The sequence below is a fragment of the Paroedura picta genome, chromosome 4 (assembly GCF_049243985.1).
Source record: "Paroedura picta isolate Pp20150507F chromosome 4, Ppicta_v3.0, whole genome shotgun sequence".
Lineage (NCBI taxonomy): Eukaryota > Metazoa > Chordata > Lepidosauria > Squamata > Gekkonidae > Paroedura > Paroedura picta.
Genome location: NC_135372.1, coordinates 9,931,025 through 9,947,709, shown reverse-complemented (window position 1 = coordinate 9,947,709; position 16,685 = coordinate 9,931,025). Strand labels below are relative to the sequence as shown.

At 51.8% G+C, this 16,685-nt stretch overlaps 2 protein-coding genes and 1 long non-coding RNA gene across 3 annotated transcripts in view; 1 reads left to right on the top strand and 2 right to left on the bottom strand.

The window, feature by feature from the left end:
* MFSD12 (major facilitator superfamily domain containing 12) overlaps positions 1–639 on the bottom strand; it is a 29,788-nt gene extending 29,149 nt beyond the window's left edge. The window contains exon 1 of the mRNA XM_077331782.1: positions 108–639. Coding sequence (XP_077187897.1) covers positions 108–378 — 271 coding nt within the window. The 5' untranslated portion in view covers positions 379–639. The remainder of the gene's footprint in view (positions 1–107) is intronic.
* An 8,923-nt stretch (positions 640–9,562) lies between these two features.
* LOC143836709 (uncharacterized) lies at positions 9,563–10,181 on the top strand. The gene is made up of 3 exons (XR_013230675.1): positions 9,563–9,733; positions 9,853–9,972; positions 10,104–10,181. It is a non-coding gene; the product is annotated as an uncharacterized LOC143836709 (long non-coding RNA).
* Positions 10,182–10,639: 458 nt separating this feature from the next.
* Positions 10,640–16,370, bottom strand: LOC143834883 (uncharacterized). The gene is made up of 4 exons (XM_077331783.1): positions 12,290–16,370; positions 11,735–11,818; positions 11,471–11,554; positions 10,640–11,191 (listed from the first exon to the last, which is right to left on the bottom strand). The coding sequence occupies exons 1-4, from the start codon at positions 12,909–12,911 to the stop codon at positions 10,692–10,694; spliced, it is 1,290 nt and encodes a 429-aa protein (XP_077187898.1). The 5' UTR covers positions 12,912–16,370; the 3' UTR covers positions 10,640–10,691.
* Positions 16,371–16,685: the final 315 nt, after the last annotated feature.

Sequence of the window (16,685 nt, the reverse complement as noted above, 5' to 3'; positions counted from 1 at the left end):
AACAGGCTGGGAGGCAAGGACTCCCCAGGGCCGGGGGGGGGGGAGTGAAGGCGAGGGACCCTCCCTGGCCCCCCGCCCAGCCCATCCCATCCCCCTTTTCTCCTTACCGGCGAGGTGCCAGGACTTCCTGCGCCCGTAGCGCCCGCAGCCGCCGGCCTGGTCGGCCTCGTAGCCCACGAGGGGCGTGCAGATGCCGTCGGCCACCTGCCCCGCCAGCAAGAGCGCCCCCGCGTGGCGGCTGCTGTAGCCCAGCACGGAGTGGAAGTAGACGAGCAGGTAGGTGAACCACATGGAGGCGCACAGGTCGTTGAGGAAGTGGCCCACCGCGAAGCTCAGCCGGCCCCGCAGCCGCAGCGGCGACGGGGGACCCTCGGCCATGCTCGACGCCGCCCGTCACAGCGCCCCGGCCGGCCGCATCAGCCGGGAGACCAGGACCCGGACCAGGAGGAGGAGCGGCGGGGTCTGGCCAGCCATGCGCCCGCAGAGCCGCTTTTATGCCCCGCACGAACCCCCGCAGGCGGCAGCGGCAGTGCAGGAAGGTGGGCTCTGCGGCGCCCCCCGACGGCCAGCCGGCCGCCTCCCGGGCCCGGCCTCTGGCGCGCCTCCTCTTCCCAGGCTCCGGAGGGCGACGTGGGCGAAGGCGGCGGGAGCCAATGGAGGCGCTCGAGGGCGGGGAAAGGCCGGCCGGCCCTCCGCTCCTCCCCGGCCGTCGCGCCCCGGACCAGACCCGGCTGCGCATCCCGCTTGGCTTCGTCGCTGGCCGGGACGCGGCGAAGGAGGAGCAAGGCTCCGTTGGGTTGCGGTCGGAGGGGATGATACGAAATGATGACAATAAATCATCATCACGTTAACCTTCTAGCCCGCCCTTCCCTGCAGGCTCAGGGCGGGTCACGTCATAATAGAAGAAGGAGAGTTGGGTCTTATAGGCCGCTTTTCTCTACTCGGCGGAGGCTCAAAGCGGCTTCCAATCGCCTTCCCATTCCTCTCCCCACGACAGACACCCTGTGAGGGAGGTGGGGCTGAGAGAGCCCTGATATCACTGCTTTTTATCAGAGCCTGGCCAGGCCAAGGTCACCCAGCTGGCTGCATGTGGGGGAGCGCAGAATCAAACTGGCATGCCCGATTAGAAGTCCACACTCCTAACCACTACACCAAATTGCAACCACTATACCTTACAACCCCTTTTGGACATTTAGAACTAGTTTGCAGCAGTTCTTTGGATTCTAGTTTGTGTTCTGCATAAGAAGCTAAGATCCTTGTAGAAGTCATTGTGTCTCAGCTCGTGCCTAATTGGCCTTAATTAAGGATCCTCATCTTTATAAAACATGTAATTGTCAGTTTACTGAGTTCTCTTATGAAATCCATCTTCTGTTCTTAGGGAAATGCAGCTGCCTGAAGACTGCTCAAGAGCTTCATAGCCACATGGGAGGCCAAACTGTGGTTCTCCAGATGTCCGTGGACTACAATTCCCATGAGTCCCTGCCATGGGATCATGGGGATTGTAGTACATAGGCATCCGGAGAGCCACAGTTTGGCCACCCTTGGTCTAAGCCAGGGGTAGTCAAATTGCGCCTTCCAGACGTCCACAGACTACAATGCAGGCAGGGGCTCATGGGAATTGTAGTCCATGGACATCTGGAGAGCCACAGTTTGGCCACCCTTGGTCTAAGCCTTCGTGTGCACAATGAAATGGGAATCACACGTCCACAAATATAGGTGGGCCATGAATTAGTACAGTGGGGAGGGCGATTGCCTGCAGTGGGGAGGGCGATTGCCAGGCCGCACATGCCATGCATGCGCGGCCGGAGCAGAGCATGCACGTTTGCACCATTTGCAGCGGCAAAAGCGCATGTGCAACCCTGCTTCCCTCCCCCCACACACACACAAAAAGAAGCTTGCCGGGCCGCAAGCTAACTGGCCGCTTTTGCTTGCGGCTGGGAAATTTCTTACTGCGGGGGGGGGGAGGGCGGGGAGAGGGAGCCGCAGCCCGGTGCCAGGGCCTTTGGGCCGCGGCCCGGTGGTTGGGGACCAAATTAGTATATAGCACAATGAAGACATTTAGCAGATGCAAGGGCCTCCCAGGAACAAGCTAAATTGATAAGGTTAAAATAATCATTATTATTTTATATCCTGCCCTTCCCGGTTGGCTCAGGCTTATCATGTGCTTGGGTAAAACTCTGGGGGGGGGGGGGAACATAGTAAAGGAAAGAAAAATATCAATATTAGAGACCAGTGGAGAGATCCATTCCCCTTCGGACACTAACTGCCATGTCAGGGGGATGCAATCTCTTAGTTGCGCCTCTCACAAACAGGGCCAAGCCCAGCTCTGAACATTGTCTGCTGCACCCAATTTTTGTGTCCCTGACAACAAAGACCATCCGTTTGTGCCACAGGTGCAAAGTTGAACCTGCTGCATCTAAGCACATCTTGTAAATTGGCTTGAAAGGCTTGCTGAATATCAGAGTGTTGGAAATTTCTCTTCCTTTTTTCTGCTTCTGGCATGCCGGGTATCTCAAGCATTCGCACGCAACACACAGGGTGTTTGTTCCAAGCCGGATTTGTGCACGAGCTAAGTAAGCTACAGATTAGGAGGGGCCTGGAAATATTAAGAAGAAAATGACTAACAATGAGTAAATTACCTTTGGGGGGAGGGGCGAGGCTAGAGGGCATACCTGAGAGTCTCGGCACAGCTTAATCTGGCGCTAGGTTCACCAAGGTCCCAATGGAAGTCCCAGCTAAGAACATTTGTTTGTTTGTTTATTTGCATTTTTATGCCGCCCTTCCCTACGGCTCTGGCCGGTTTACATAGAACGTTATAACAATCTGTCAGGTAACAATCATAACATAGTGTGAACAACCACGCTGACATCAAACCACGCAGAGGTCAAATTGTTCAGTCATGGCGGGGCACCAGCAGGTGTTCTGAGTCGGTCAGCCTCAAGTGAAAGCCTGGTGGAAGAGCTCCCTCTTGCAGGCCCTGCGGAATTGTGGGAGTTCGTGCAAGACCCTGATCTCCCCAGGGAGCTCGTTCCACCAGGTGGGGGCCAGGACCGAGAAGGCTCTGACCCTGGTTGAGGTCTGGCGTGCTTCTTTGGGGCCAGGGATCCGCAGCCAGTTGGAGGTGGCAGAGCGTAAAGCTCTTTTGGGGGTATAGGCGGGGTCTCTCAAATACACCGGGCCCAGGCTGCACATGGCCTTAAAGGTGATTATCAAAACCTTAAGCTTAATCCGGAATTCAACTGGGAGCCATGCTCTCCTCCAAAAATACCAAACCTGAATAACAAACAGGTCGATGTTGGCAGTTTGACAAGTGAAAATCAATCTTCTTCCCATTTGTTTTGTCTCTTAGGTGGACGGCTAAACAAGACTAGGCCAGGCGTCCCCTGCCCTGAACTCGGCTCCCAGGGAAAAAAATCAGAGTTACTCAGTTTCATTAAAAACAAGGAGTTAATTCTAAAAAGCCTTGCCTAAAAATGCTGCAATACAGGAGATTCGAGCAGAATCCTTGCTGTCAAGTAATTTATTTATTCCTGCATAGTGCAGGGGGTTGGACTAGATGACCCATGAGGTCCCTTCCAACTCTATTATTCTATGATTCTATGATTGATTATTACAGTTTCATCAAACCTCCAGTTAGGCGGAAGATCCGTGCTGTTTTTGCAGCTGCTGCCCAGGCAATTTTTATTGCGAAAACATCTTATGTGGCGGCCAACGGAAAACTCTTTAAGACCCTTTATGCACTGGGAACTTCAATCCCCCAGCTCCTGTGCAGGAGCACAAATCAGGGGCGGATGAAGGGCACCAGGCCAAATGCTCCCCCGTGTGGGTGCAGCCCCCAAGGCAGCAGCCAGGGAGGAGGACGAGGAGGAGCCGCGGACCGGTACTGACTGATCCACGGACCGTGACCGGCCCCCGGACCGGGGGTTGGCGACCACTGGCCTAAAACAGACACCTTGTGAAGTAGAACAAATTTCAAGTCCAGTGAACTCTAAATTTCTTCTGTGGCTTCAGACAAGCACAGCTACCCATTTGAATCTAACCCTGTGATGGAGGTGAGGCTGAGCGAGCCCTGAGATTCCTGCTCTGTGAGAACAAAACTATCAGGACTGTGACTGGACTAAGGTCACCCAGCTGGCTGCATGTGGAGGAGCAGGGGATCAAACCCGGGTTACCAGATGAGAAGCTGCCATTCTAAAACACTACACGTTTGAAAAAAAAATAAAAAAATTTTAATGTCAAATTGTTTTTGCGTAAAATGAAAATTGTCTGTGAGATGAGACTATTGTTTTTCTTTTGATTGAAACTATTTTTAAAACAAAAAATTTAAAACCACCAAGTTTTAACGGTTGATGCTTTCATGTAGATCTTACATGGCAATCCAATTCTTAGAACTCTTATTTTCAACACACCCAATGAAATCTCCAATGGCCAGTCAGGCATCTTGCTGGACAGAAGCTCCACCTGTTCCCAGCCACCTTCTAAAGGAAAAGGTGCTGCAGCGCCCACAGGTGCTACGTCGGGGACCCGTGAGCAAAGTCATTGCCTCACCTTGTGCCAGGAGTCCCACAAGTTCACGGCAGCTTGCATTGTGCAAAAGGTCCACCTGTCCTGAATCTGCCACCCATCAATTTAATTAGAAGGACAAAGAGTCCTCTCCTCCTTGGCTTTCACCATATCTTGCATAATTTTATAATGATTATAATAATCTGGGGAGATCTCTGGGTTGACGGGCAAGTTAGAGGAAGGTGCTTCATTTGAGTAACCATTTCTTCACCATCACAGAGAACACAGAAGGACCGATTCCGATAACTGTGGTTAAGCCAATCTGGGCCTGAATCCTTGTCTGGATGGCGGAACACCCAACAGCCACAGGGGTGGGACCGCTGGGGAGTTTTGGGAAGGACCAGGCTGCTGGCAGGGGCTCATGGGGATTGTAGTGCTTGACTGGAGATCCACAGTTTGGCCAGCCCTGGCGTAGTGGGTTTGGTGTATATTTCTGTTGCACAACGCCTCGTTTTCTTTTGTATCCCTTTGGAATCATAATCTTGTGTTTTAATAAAAATATGAGAATATATATTTTAAAATGTCAGCAGTGGCCTTCTGCTCTCTCCATCGGACAAAGAGGTCAGTGCCTACACTGTGGATTAAAGGGACATAAATCTGACATTATAAACCATAACGCTACAAAAACACACCCAGTTTACAACATTTTAATCTCCTGGGTCATTCTATTGCTGGCCTAAGAGTGGCAGTCAATCTTTCTCAACTTTTTTATTGAGAAGCCCCTGAAACATCCTTCAGGCTTTGAGAAACCCCAGAAGTGGCACAATCATGCAGAATATGGCTGGGAAGCAGAGCTGTGGACACGCCCACCCAGGGCCCCTCCCCTTCCCACCCCCTCCAGGCCCAGCATTAGCCATTTGGGAGGGGAGGGTGGGTTGACATGATCATATATGGTTGTATCACCCAATAAATGATTAACAATTTTAAAAGCACACAAATCTGTTCCATTATATATTTCTGGTAAGGGCTAGGAGGAGGAGCGTGTCTCATGGCTTAAGTGCCACTCAGTGCTTAACACCCACTCAGGGAGGCTGTCCCACCCCTGAGAGCTTCCTCCTCCAACTGGCTGGCCTGTCTGTCCAGTGGCCAGCCAATCACCTTCTCCCCCCCCCCGACCACCCCTCCTCCTTCCACTTCCCTCCGAGGCTCGGAGGCTGCAGATGCCTGCTGTGTGGGAGCTGCCCCTGCCAGTGAGTTCCCTTCCTGGGGGGCCTCCAGCCTGCAGCCTTTCCAGGTCCTGGAGGGAGGGGGAGGCCATCCACAGTTCTTCTACCCACCCCCCAAATCTAACACCCATTGTATTCCTGAATGCAACAGGCTTATAGATAAATGAATGAACTCCCACCCATTTGGGAAACCCTTCCAGAGCCGCCAAGAAACCCCAGGTTTTCCAGACTGAGAAAGCCTGCCTTGGGCAAAGAAACTTCAAGGGGAAATTACAACGTGAGTCGGTGAACTTGAGTTAATGCACATGTCGAGAACAGCAGCTCCCCCAGGGCTGAATAGGAGCAATAGAGCAATCTCTCATTACAGATGCTAATTTTCTGCTCTCGAGCGTTTCCTCTCTGCTCTAATTACAATAGTCCTTCTCCCTTTGCATCCTTTATAACAGTGGTCCCCAACCTTTTTATCACCGGGGACCACTCAACGCCGGGGACCACTGAGGCCCAGTGGGGGGGGGTAGTTTACTCCTCTACTCTCAACCACTGTCCTAACGCTCTCTGATCGCTATGGTAATGTTTAAACATCCCTTCAAAATAAGATACAGACACGCCACAACAATGAAGTGTGTTGTAAAGGGCTGGAGGGGATGAAGTAAAGGGCCGGGGCGGGGGGGAGAAGGCGTCCTTCGGGGCCCACCTCCAATTAGTCGAAGGACCACATGTGGTCAGCGGCCCACAGGTTGTGGATCACTACTTTATAAGCAGTCTTTTCAACACCCCTTTCACCTTCTGGATGGACTCCAGAAATCTCGATTCCTACTTTTATCCCACAAAGCCCAGAGTCCAAAAGGAAGGGCAGGGCCACCAAGGAGCACTTTCCTCCTGAGAAATCCATCGGATCTACAGAATTCCATCGTATCTGAGACCCTTCCACCACTACCCCAGGAAATGAAGCTTTGAAGGGCGGATGCTATGAAATCACCTCCCTGCTGAGCAGCCTTCTTCCCACAAATTCTGCCTTCTCCAAGTGCTGCCTTCAGATCTCTAGGGGCCATTTCGCACAGAGCTCAAAGTTGCTATTTGGTTGCCGTTTGTGAAAGCGCTACTTCAAGTAGCGAAATGTAACTAGCCGTGCCCGTAACGCACAGCTGCGGTTTTTGCGGAATTTGGCACTTTCACTTCTCGCCACTTTCGTAACCCACAGGCTTCCGGTTCTCCGTCTTATCGCTACAAAGGAGGTCCCTTTTTAGCGCTTCTGGCCTCCCGTGCCCGTCAATCAAACTGCAGGCACACCTTTGACCTCGACCCTGAAGCCGAACTTGTCGGGGTTCCCTTTTTTTTTTAAAAAACCCAGGAAACCCCGTAGCAACGCGTTATCGTCCGATCATTGGCGCCCTTGGAACGTGTTTTCTATTGTTTTCTAGGAACCAGATGCATTGACATGTTTGATTGGTTAATCCCCGCCCACAGTACACGCCCACAGGTTACCTGCTTATATGCACCTGGGCAGACACGCGGTCGGCCTCACTCTTTTGTTTGCGTAGCCTACTGCCCGCAGCACAGGTCAACGTTGCAATGGAGAGGCTTATTTTTCAATTGCTGGCTTACATGCTCGCGGTGGTCCAGCGCATGAATATCGCCTTGTCGCGTCGGACGTCTGCTATCGCGGAGTACCGAGAACGGGTGGCCGGAACGCTGACCAGCAGCAGAAGACGTTCTGTAAGGGTAACCATGGCGGCCAAGAAACGCTGGCAAGCTCTGGCAGAGGTCCGGTTCCCCAGACAGTTCTGGGTGGACGAACGATCCTCTGACTGGTGGGAGAATTTTGTGTGGACTCGCTGGGATGATGACCACTGGATTGCCAACTTCAGGATGTCGAGGGGGACATTTTTTGAACTCGTGGAGGCTCTACGTGGACGCATGGAGAGGCAAGTCACTGGCATGCGGCGCCCCGTTCCAGTTGAAAAAAGGGTGGCTGCCGCATTGTGGTACTTGGCCACCCCTCAGTACTTCCGGACAGTAGCCCAGCAATTCGGACTCGGAGTCACTACGGTTGGCGATATCCTTAAGGAGTTCTGCCTCGCCATGGAGGCGGAATTGTTCAGCAAAGTCGTGTGCCTCGGAGACCGGCTTGGAGCGGTGAGTGTCATTCTATCCCCTTTGCCCTTTAAATTTTTTTTCTTGTTTGACAGGTCAGCAACGAAGACGCGATACACCCCACGCTGACATGCCATGGCTTATATTCTTTTCTTTCCCTTATTCCAGAGTATGGACGGGTTTGCCAGGCTTGGATTCCCGCATTGTTTTGCGGCCGTCGATGGAAGCCACATCCCTATCCGTGCCCCCGGGGGAAGCATAAAAGAGTACGGGAACAGGAAGGACTTTTGCTCTGTTCTCCTGCAAGGAACAGTGGACTTCTCCGGCCGGTTTATCGATGCCGAGGTGGGGTGGAGTGGCAGGAGGCATGATGCCCTTGTTTTCAGGGAATCCAACCTCAGGAAAGCCATGGACGAAGGGGTCTTTGTTCCAGGAAACCCCACCGCCACCATTGAGGGCGTGCGTGTGCCGGCGTTGGTCCTCGGGGACGGAGCCTACCCATTACGACGCTGGCTCATGACTCCCTACAAGCGGCCAAGGACGGACGTGCAGAGCCACTACAACCTCAGTCACTCCCGGGCAAGGAATGTAGTGGAGCGTGCCTTTGGACGTTTGAAGTCACGGTTCCGTTGTTTAATGTCACGACTCCATGTACATATTGACAATGTGACTCCGCTGATAATCGCATGTGTGATTTTGCACAACATATGCGAGGACAAGGGACATAACATCCCCTTCCCTGAGGACGAACCTGAACCTGTAGTCCTTCAGGATACACAGGACATCCCTGAAGCAAGGAGAAAAAGGATATATGCTGAGGGGTGCAAGGTTCGGGACGCCATAGCCACCCACATCTACAGAAACAGGAGGCGTGTTTAATTGTTTTTCCTACTCTGTTGTTGAATAAAGTTTTGTGTTCTTTGTTTAACCTTGTCTTGTGCGGTTTGTGTACTTTGCCAGCAAAAAAACGGGGATTCTCTGGTCCAAAAGCACTTTGACAGCCCTAAATGCTAACTCCCCACTGAAATTGACAAACACAATACGGAAGCGCTGAATGGGGAAAGTTCGGGGAGGCGGGTAGCCAGGAAGTATTGGCGACCCCTGTCAAACCGGAGGATCAATCCACTCATGTTCCAAGGAATAATTTTATTGGTGGGCAGCTTTGATACATTTAAAAAACGGGGTGGTCGATCGGAGCAACGCACGTTCGTTCCCTAACCGTCATTCCGAAGATGCCGAAGCCACGGAAGGGCTCCTTCTGGCAGCGCGCCGAGGCTGAGGCACTTCTGGAGCTTGTGCTACAATCAAAAAGTGTTGGCCGCCTAATGGCCAGCACCCATTGCCACACCAAGGGTGCCTACCTGGTGTTGGCTTCAAAGCTGAGGGAGAGGGGCTATGTCCGGACCTGGGAGCAGGTCCGGACAAAATTCAAGCGCCTTAAGCTGGACTTCCTAAACAGTCTGGAACAGTGGGGGGGGATCCCGCAGCCAAGTGGGAGGACGGTCTTCCACGACCAGATGGTGAAAATATGGGAGAAGGCTGGGAAGCCCCCCCTGGACATGAGGAGGCATATGGGTGAGTGCTGCCCTCGTTGTGTTTTGCCCTTAAACATGCATGGAATGACTAGCTGCCTCTTTCCCCTACTGTCCCCAATGAAATTCGAGAAAGTATTTAGATGCTGTCAACCCCCTCAGACTTAGCCAGCCAGTACTGTAGAACCACTTTGGTTATGCGCTTAGACTCTAACTGTGGTGTGTCCACCAGCTGTGTTTCATCTCTGTTTTGTGTGCTTTTAATTATGATTTGTCTTTTTCTTTGCCCAGCCACACAATCACCATCCAAGCTGGCAACAGCACCTGAGCGTGAGGAGGGGGAGGAAGAGGGACCTTCCACCTCGGGACAGGCTGCAGGTGAGAGTTTTATGTCTGTGAGGGAGACCCATGTGTGTGTACCCACACGGAGCCATATGGGAGCCTGATGTGATGCTTCCTTTTGGAGTGTGATCAAATTCTTTGTTTGATTTCTATAGCTGAAACTGTGGAGGCAAGGCTGCGTGCCATGGAGGCCAGAGTTACTTCCCTGGAGGCTCAAGTGGCGGAGCTGAAAGGGGAGATTGAGCAGCACAGGCAACAGAGGGAGGCGGAAGAGCGTAGGTTATGTTCCCCACTGCCCAACTCTTCTCACACTGTGGCTAAGGCCACTTAAAAGTGTATGCATGTAAACTAAAGAAATTTGAAAATATGTGTGGTACTAATGTGTACTTTTTCTCCCTCCCCACAGTTAAGAAGAAGGAGGACGAAGAGCTCTTCCGGCGCAAAGTTAGGGGGACCGTGGGACGGCTGTGCAGGAGAGTTAGGGCGATGGAAGGGGCTGGGGAGGGGAGCGGTGGGACCTGAGTTTTGTTTCCTGTTTGTGTTTTGGGGTAGGGGTTGGGGGGGGGGGCTCCAAGTTTCATTCCCTAATGTTTTTCCCCTGTTAAATGTATACTTTTGTTAAAAAAAATTGGTTTTCCAGGGGGGTGGGGGGTGGTGGTGCTGGTGGGGCTCCAAGTTTCATTCCCTAATGTTTTTCCCCTGTTAAAATGTTTTTTAAAATAAAATGTTATTGCAAATTTTATAACAAGACTCCAGTGTGACTTCTTAAACTCGCACATATTTAACCCCACACCACACTCCTAAAACTCCTTGAACTAACACCCCTCCAACCTCCAACCCACACAGCAGTACCACAATATACACAATCACTAGAGAGGCCGCTTTCAGCCTTGCAGATTCTACAGTAGGGTACACAGAGACAGAGTCAAAAATATAAACTTTATTCAACAAACAACAAAACACAGATAACATGAAATAGAAAAAGTGGGCCAAACTAGGAGGGGGAGTACTTGTCTGCTGGTTTTATTTTTCTCTTTCCGAGAATAGTCCTCCTTCTTGTTTGGGTGGAGGCATTCTGAGAGGGAGTCGGTGGGGTGGGTGCTGGAAGTGGTGGTGTTGGTGTGGGTGGTGGTGGGGGGGCGATTTGTGGAGGGTAGGCCCTTTCCATGACCGCTACAGCCCTCTCCATGAGTCTCCTTATCAGACGCACCTCCTCCACGCCTTCGCGTAGGATTTGGTTTGTCTCTCTAAGGACTGCCCTCAATTTTCTCCCCTCCTGGGCAATGAGTGTGAGCATGGCTTGGTCAGCGGCCGCGGCACGCCGTGACTCCTCATAGCAGTGCTCAAGGAGCCTCTCTCCCACGCTTGTCAAGACGGAGACGCGCCTCAGCCTGCCGCGTTCCCTCGTAAGCCTCTCCTCTGCTGGGAGCGCACCTCTAGGTGGTGGGCTGCCTGGAGCCAGGGGTGGTTCCTCCTCCTCATCTGAAAGAACCTCTGTTGGCAAAAAATGAGAAACAAAACTGTTAGTAACATCAAAAAAGTCAAAACACACCATGGTGGACATGGTGTTCTTTTTTGTCCCCGTGTTTTCCTGCCAAGAATTTAAACAATCCCCGGCGAGCACATGGCTATTGTTTGTTTGCCCATGGTGTGCTTTAACTTTTGCCTACTTTCACAGCAGGACTCTCAACAATTAAAAGGGAGCACATGGTTAGTGCCTAGCGACATTGTCCTGCAGCTATGGCTCGAAAGGAACAGGTCATGCACGCTCACCATCTTGAATCTGTATCCGCCTGCGCCGGGCAGGAGGTCCAAGCACCCTAGGCTGTTCCTCCTCCTGTGTTCCGGGTATGAAATCTGCAAAAAAAGGAAAAAAAACAGATCTAGGACCAAAGGGTGGCAAAGCCAGCTTCAAAGCCTACACCAGCAACGCAGAGGGACTCTCTTCTTTCTCTTAGCAGTGCTGCTGCCCTGCACAAACAGAAAAGCACAAAGCAGTTAAAACAGCCCCCCCCCCCTATTTTTACTAATACTTACCAATGTTAGTTGATGCCCCCGAATCACTATCCACGTCAGGTGCTGCTGGAGACTCTAGGGGCCCCGTCCCTGGCAACTGTGTCTCTGTGGACAAGAGCAGAAAATAGTGAAAAACGAGCAAGCATACACCATGAACCACAAAGCAAGCTCCCAAAGTTGTGAGCCAAAGTACTGCAGAAGGCCTATGGGCGAGGCATGCTGCAAATATTTTGGGGCTGTTGGTTAAACATGACCGTTTCAAATACTAACCACATCAAGCACTCCACAGCCAACCATCTTAATAAATCTTTTAAAAATTAAATTATAAAATTATAAAATTAAAACCGTTTCAAATAGTAACCACAGCAAGCACTCCACAGCCTACCTTCTTTTAAAATCTTTTAAAAATTAAATTATAAAATTATAAAATTAAAACCGTTTCAAATAGTAACCACAGCAAGCACTCCACAGCCTACCGTCTTATGCGTTGCAACGAACACACGAGAAAACGATGCCCAAACGTCAGAACACACATTTGCTCAAAAGGAAATATAAAATAAAAAGAAAATCACTTACCGGAGGCAAGGGGCGTTTGCTCAGGAGCCTCCTCTGGCTCCCCAGGAGCGATGGCGATCAGGTCCAGCGTTACCGATTCCGCGGCTCGTTGCTGGACGGGGGGTGGAGGGCGAAAGCTGGAGGAGGTTCCCTCGCCGGGATCCTCCTCAGCGGGTGGTTCCTCGACCGGGGCAGCCGGCTTCCGAACCACCTTAAGGCTCCGGCCGACGCGCTTCGGCCTGCCGGATCCTTCCCCGTCCCCGTACAGCTGGCGCTGCTCCTCGAAGTAGGGGCAGGTTACCTTTTCGTTGCCGGAACCCTTATTATGGTTCACGGCACGCATGTACTCTGCCCTCATTGTCTTGGTCTTCGACCGGCATTCAAGGCCGGTCCTGTTGTGGCCCAGGGCGCGCATCTTAATAGCCACTTGTTCAAAAACCTCCCTATTCCTGTGGGAGGACTGGAACGCGTCCTGGATTTTCTCCTCCGAGAAAATCCCGATCAGGTCCCTGATCTCCGCGTCCCTCCAAGTTGGGCCACGGCCGGTTGCAGGGACGGACGAGGCTTGAGAAGACGATTCCATGTTGCTTTTGCTAGTAGCTGAGCAAAATGGTGGTGGGAGGTGCAGGGTGCAACGGATCATATACCTTCCCGCACACAAAGACAAAGGGACTAGCCGGCTCCTGATTGGTGGAGGGCAGCAGGGGACACGCACATTGGCCACATCAGGTCACATGTCACGTTCAAAACTCCTCGCGCGGGAACAGGATCTGCTCCTAATGGCCAGATTGGCGCCCTTGTTGTTTGACTTAACGCATGCGCGTATTCGTTTACACGCGAGAAGAGCAGTTTGAACATGCAGCGGGAGCCATTTTAGGAAAATGTCCGCCATTACACAAACGCATGCCGGTGTTCAACCGAGAGCAAGTGCGGCAGTACTCGGCAGTTCCCCAATAATATTCACCAGCCACAGCATAAATCAACCAAACATGACATGTAACTGGCGTACGTTCGTTGGCACGCTCAGAGGAATGTTTTTTAAAATGAACGGGGGACGGCGACTCCGCTTGCCGGAGGTCTAGCCGCCAATGGAAGGGGTTGTCCGCACCCAAGCACAAGCACGCACTGGGAACCACACAAAGACCCACTACACATAAGCCGCCCCTCATGATATCACCTCGAATCATGTCTATTGAACCCCTGTAAGCTAAGCAGGAGACTGCGAGCGGCGACCGTTCGTTGGCACGCTCAGAGGAAAATTTTTTAAAATGAACGGGGGACGGCAACTCCGCTTGCCGGAGGTCTAGCCGCCAATGGAAGGGGTTGTCCGCACCCAAGCACAAGCACGCACTGGGAACCACACAAAGACCCACTACACATAAGCCGCCCCTCATGAAATCACCACGAATCATGTCTATTGAACCCCTCTAAGCTAAGCAGGAGACTGCGAGCGGCGAATGTTCGTTGGCACGCTCAGAGGAAAATTTTTTAAAATGCTCCCTGTACGTTGACTCCGCTAGGACTGGCCGATGGTAGACGGGGTTTTAAGCTTTGGGCAAATTTTGGGAACGTGACGGTGTGTGCCACTGTGCTTGTGAAAAACTCTTGTGGTGTCCGGGCAGAATTTCCGAAAGTGATCGTGCTTGAAAGCCAGTCGCTGTCCCGTTGCCTCGTAGATCCCCGCTCGCTCGGAGAAAAAAAAAATGGCGAACAGTTCGCCGGAAGTTTGGAGGACAGGCTCGGGAGGAGGGACTTTGAAGAACCCGCAACAATGGTAACGCACAGGTCTTTAGCGCTACTGTTGCAGATTGGTTGCAGGAGTGTATCGCTATCCGGAGGGTGAATCCAGTTTTCTGGATTCCCCTAGAAGCGCTACAACGAAGCGCTTTTTGCGGGTCGGTTTCAGGATTGTTGCAGATTGTTTACGACGTCGTGCGTTATGGCAAATTAGTAGCGTTTTCAATCAGCAACCATTGTGCTATTTTTAAGCCGTGGGAAATGGCCCTAGGAATTCCCCAAATCAGAGCTGGCAACCCTTCCCAAAGACTGGCAAAGATGTTTTTGTCCAGCTGTCCCTCCCTTTCACTGGAATCAAAGCTCCCCGTGACCCAGAAGATCAAAGCCAGTCCACCAATCAAGGCACGTCCGGCTCAGGCCACAGTCTCTGCCCGATAGGATCCTAAAACTGAGCAAGATCGTCCCCTCACTCCCACCCCCCCCTTATCATCCTTTCATGTCCTGGATCAGCTTCTGAACCAAGAGGGCTTTACTAAATAAAGCAGTACAGTTTCCTTGACTTTTAATGGCTTCTCCACCTTTGGAGATTTTTAGAGGCTGGATAGCCATCTGACAGAGAGGCTGATTCTGTGAAGGCTCAAGGGGGTGGCAGGTGACAGTGGATGAGCGATTGGGATGTGAGTGTCCTGCATAGAGCAGGGGGCTGGACTAGATGACCCATGAGGTCCCTTCCAACTCTATGATTCTAAAGGTTAACCCAGTGCTTATCCATATGAAGGCTCTGGTCATGGAGGGGGGGGGGATACAGCTGCAGCTCAAAACATGTTCAGCAGCATCTACTTTTGGGGTAAGGACGTCCGAAGAACCCTGCTGGATCAGATAATTCTGTCTCACACTGTGGCCATCAATGGGGCATAGAGGCCTTATCCTCTGATAAGAACATCAGAAGAGCTCTGCTGGATCAGACCAGGGGTCCATCTAATCCAGCATCCTGCCTCACATAGTGGCCGACCTGCTCCTCTGAATTCCATGGCCAGATGACCCCCCCTCCCATCAGAAAAGCAGGATCCCTGGCCAGTCTGGCCTGGAGGAAATTCACCTCCCAACCTGAAAGGGGCAATCGGCATTTCCCTGGGCATGCAAGAACGGGCCACACGAGCCAAGCTCAGACACAATCCCTTCCTGCCCACCCGCTCACAGTCTGCTTAAGTTCCTCTGCTTCAAAAATCCCAAGGAGGGAGAACCCACCACCTCCCGAGGAAGCCTGTTCCACTGAGGAACTGCTCTAACTGCGAGGAACTTCTTCCGGATGTTTAGCTGAAAATTCTTTTGAATTAATTTCATCTCATTCGTTCTGGACTGACCCTCGGGGGCAACAGAAAACAACTCTACTCCATCCTCTACTGTGTTCAAGTACACAGTAGCCAACCCGTTCCCCTGGACAGCCGACGACAGGGCAGACGGGCCTGTGAAAGGCCTTTCCCAGAGACCCAGGAGAGTCACGGCTGGTCTGAGTAGATAATACAAACATACGTTCATTGGTACCACCCTTACTCATGTAACCCCTTTGTTTCCCCTGTATTTGTTCCATCTCTCAGGATCCCTGGCACGAGGTCCTCCTGAGCTTCTCCCCTCCCCTCCCCCTTCTGTCTTTGAAGCCTCATCTGACCCTCTCTAGGGCAGTTCCACCTTTGAAGCCTCAGCTGACCCTTTCTGGGGCTCCTCAGATCTTGACATCCCTCCGGCAGCATCTGGAACTGGCATACTTTAAAAGAGGTCACCGCAGTGTGCCCTAGAATGACTTTTCTGGCATGTCATACTCGTGAGTCAACTTGCTCAAAAAATAAGCTGAAAGTAGCTCTTTGAAGCCACCCTCCATGAAAGAATATTAGACATTAAAAGTCACTGAAAGTCCAAACTGCCCTTCCAGAAGGGAGGTTCCCTGCGGTGTCTTTGCATGAGTCACTGGTCTCCGGGCTGGCCACCTTCTAATCAGCCCAGAACAGGGTGCAAGTCATCCTGTCCCATTTCCACATGAGATGGCAGCCACCCTTGATTCAAAGATTTAAAGGTCCTCAGAGGAGATGTCATGGTTAAGGGTGGCAGCTTCTAATCTGGTAAACCGGGCTTAATTCCCCGCTCCTCCACATGTAGCCAGGTGGGTCACTTTGGGTTAGTCACAATCCTGTTAGAACTGCTCTTGCAGAGCAGTTCTGTCAGAGCTCTCAGCCCACCCACCTCACAAGGGCTGTTTCCGCAGTTGTCCATGTTCTCCGGGTCTCCTACTTATTGGTCCCTGGAGGCTGACTTCGCATTTGTGCCTGGCCGTTCACACCTGTAGTTTCCAAATGTCAATACCACGGATCTGCTTTCTTTTCATGCCGTTCACATTAAGTTTGGAGGCATGTGCTCCTGTCCTTCGTTTCTCCCTCTCTTTTTTCTTTGCTCATGCGCAATAATGCACGTTTACACATTCGATTTAACGCATTTGTGATTTCTTTGTATCTCAGGAGGTGCGTGCGTACACACGAAAGCTCATGCCTTGAATAAAATTTTGTTGGTCTTTAAGGTGCTACCAGACTCTAAATTTGTATTTTGAAGCTGAAATGATTGGGGGGGGGAGCCTGTTCAGAGGAAGGGGTGGAAAAATGACCCCATTTCTGGCTTGCCCCACAAAAAG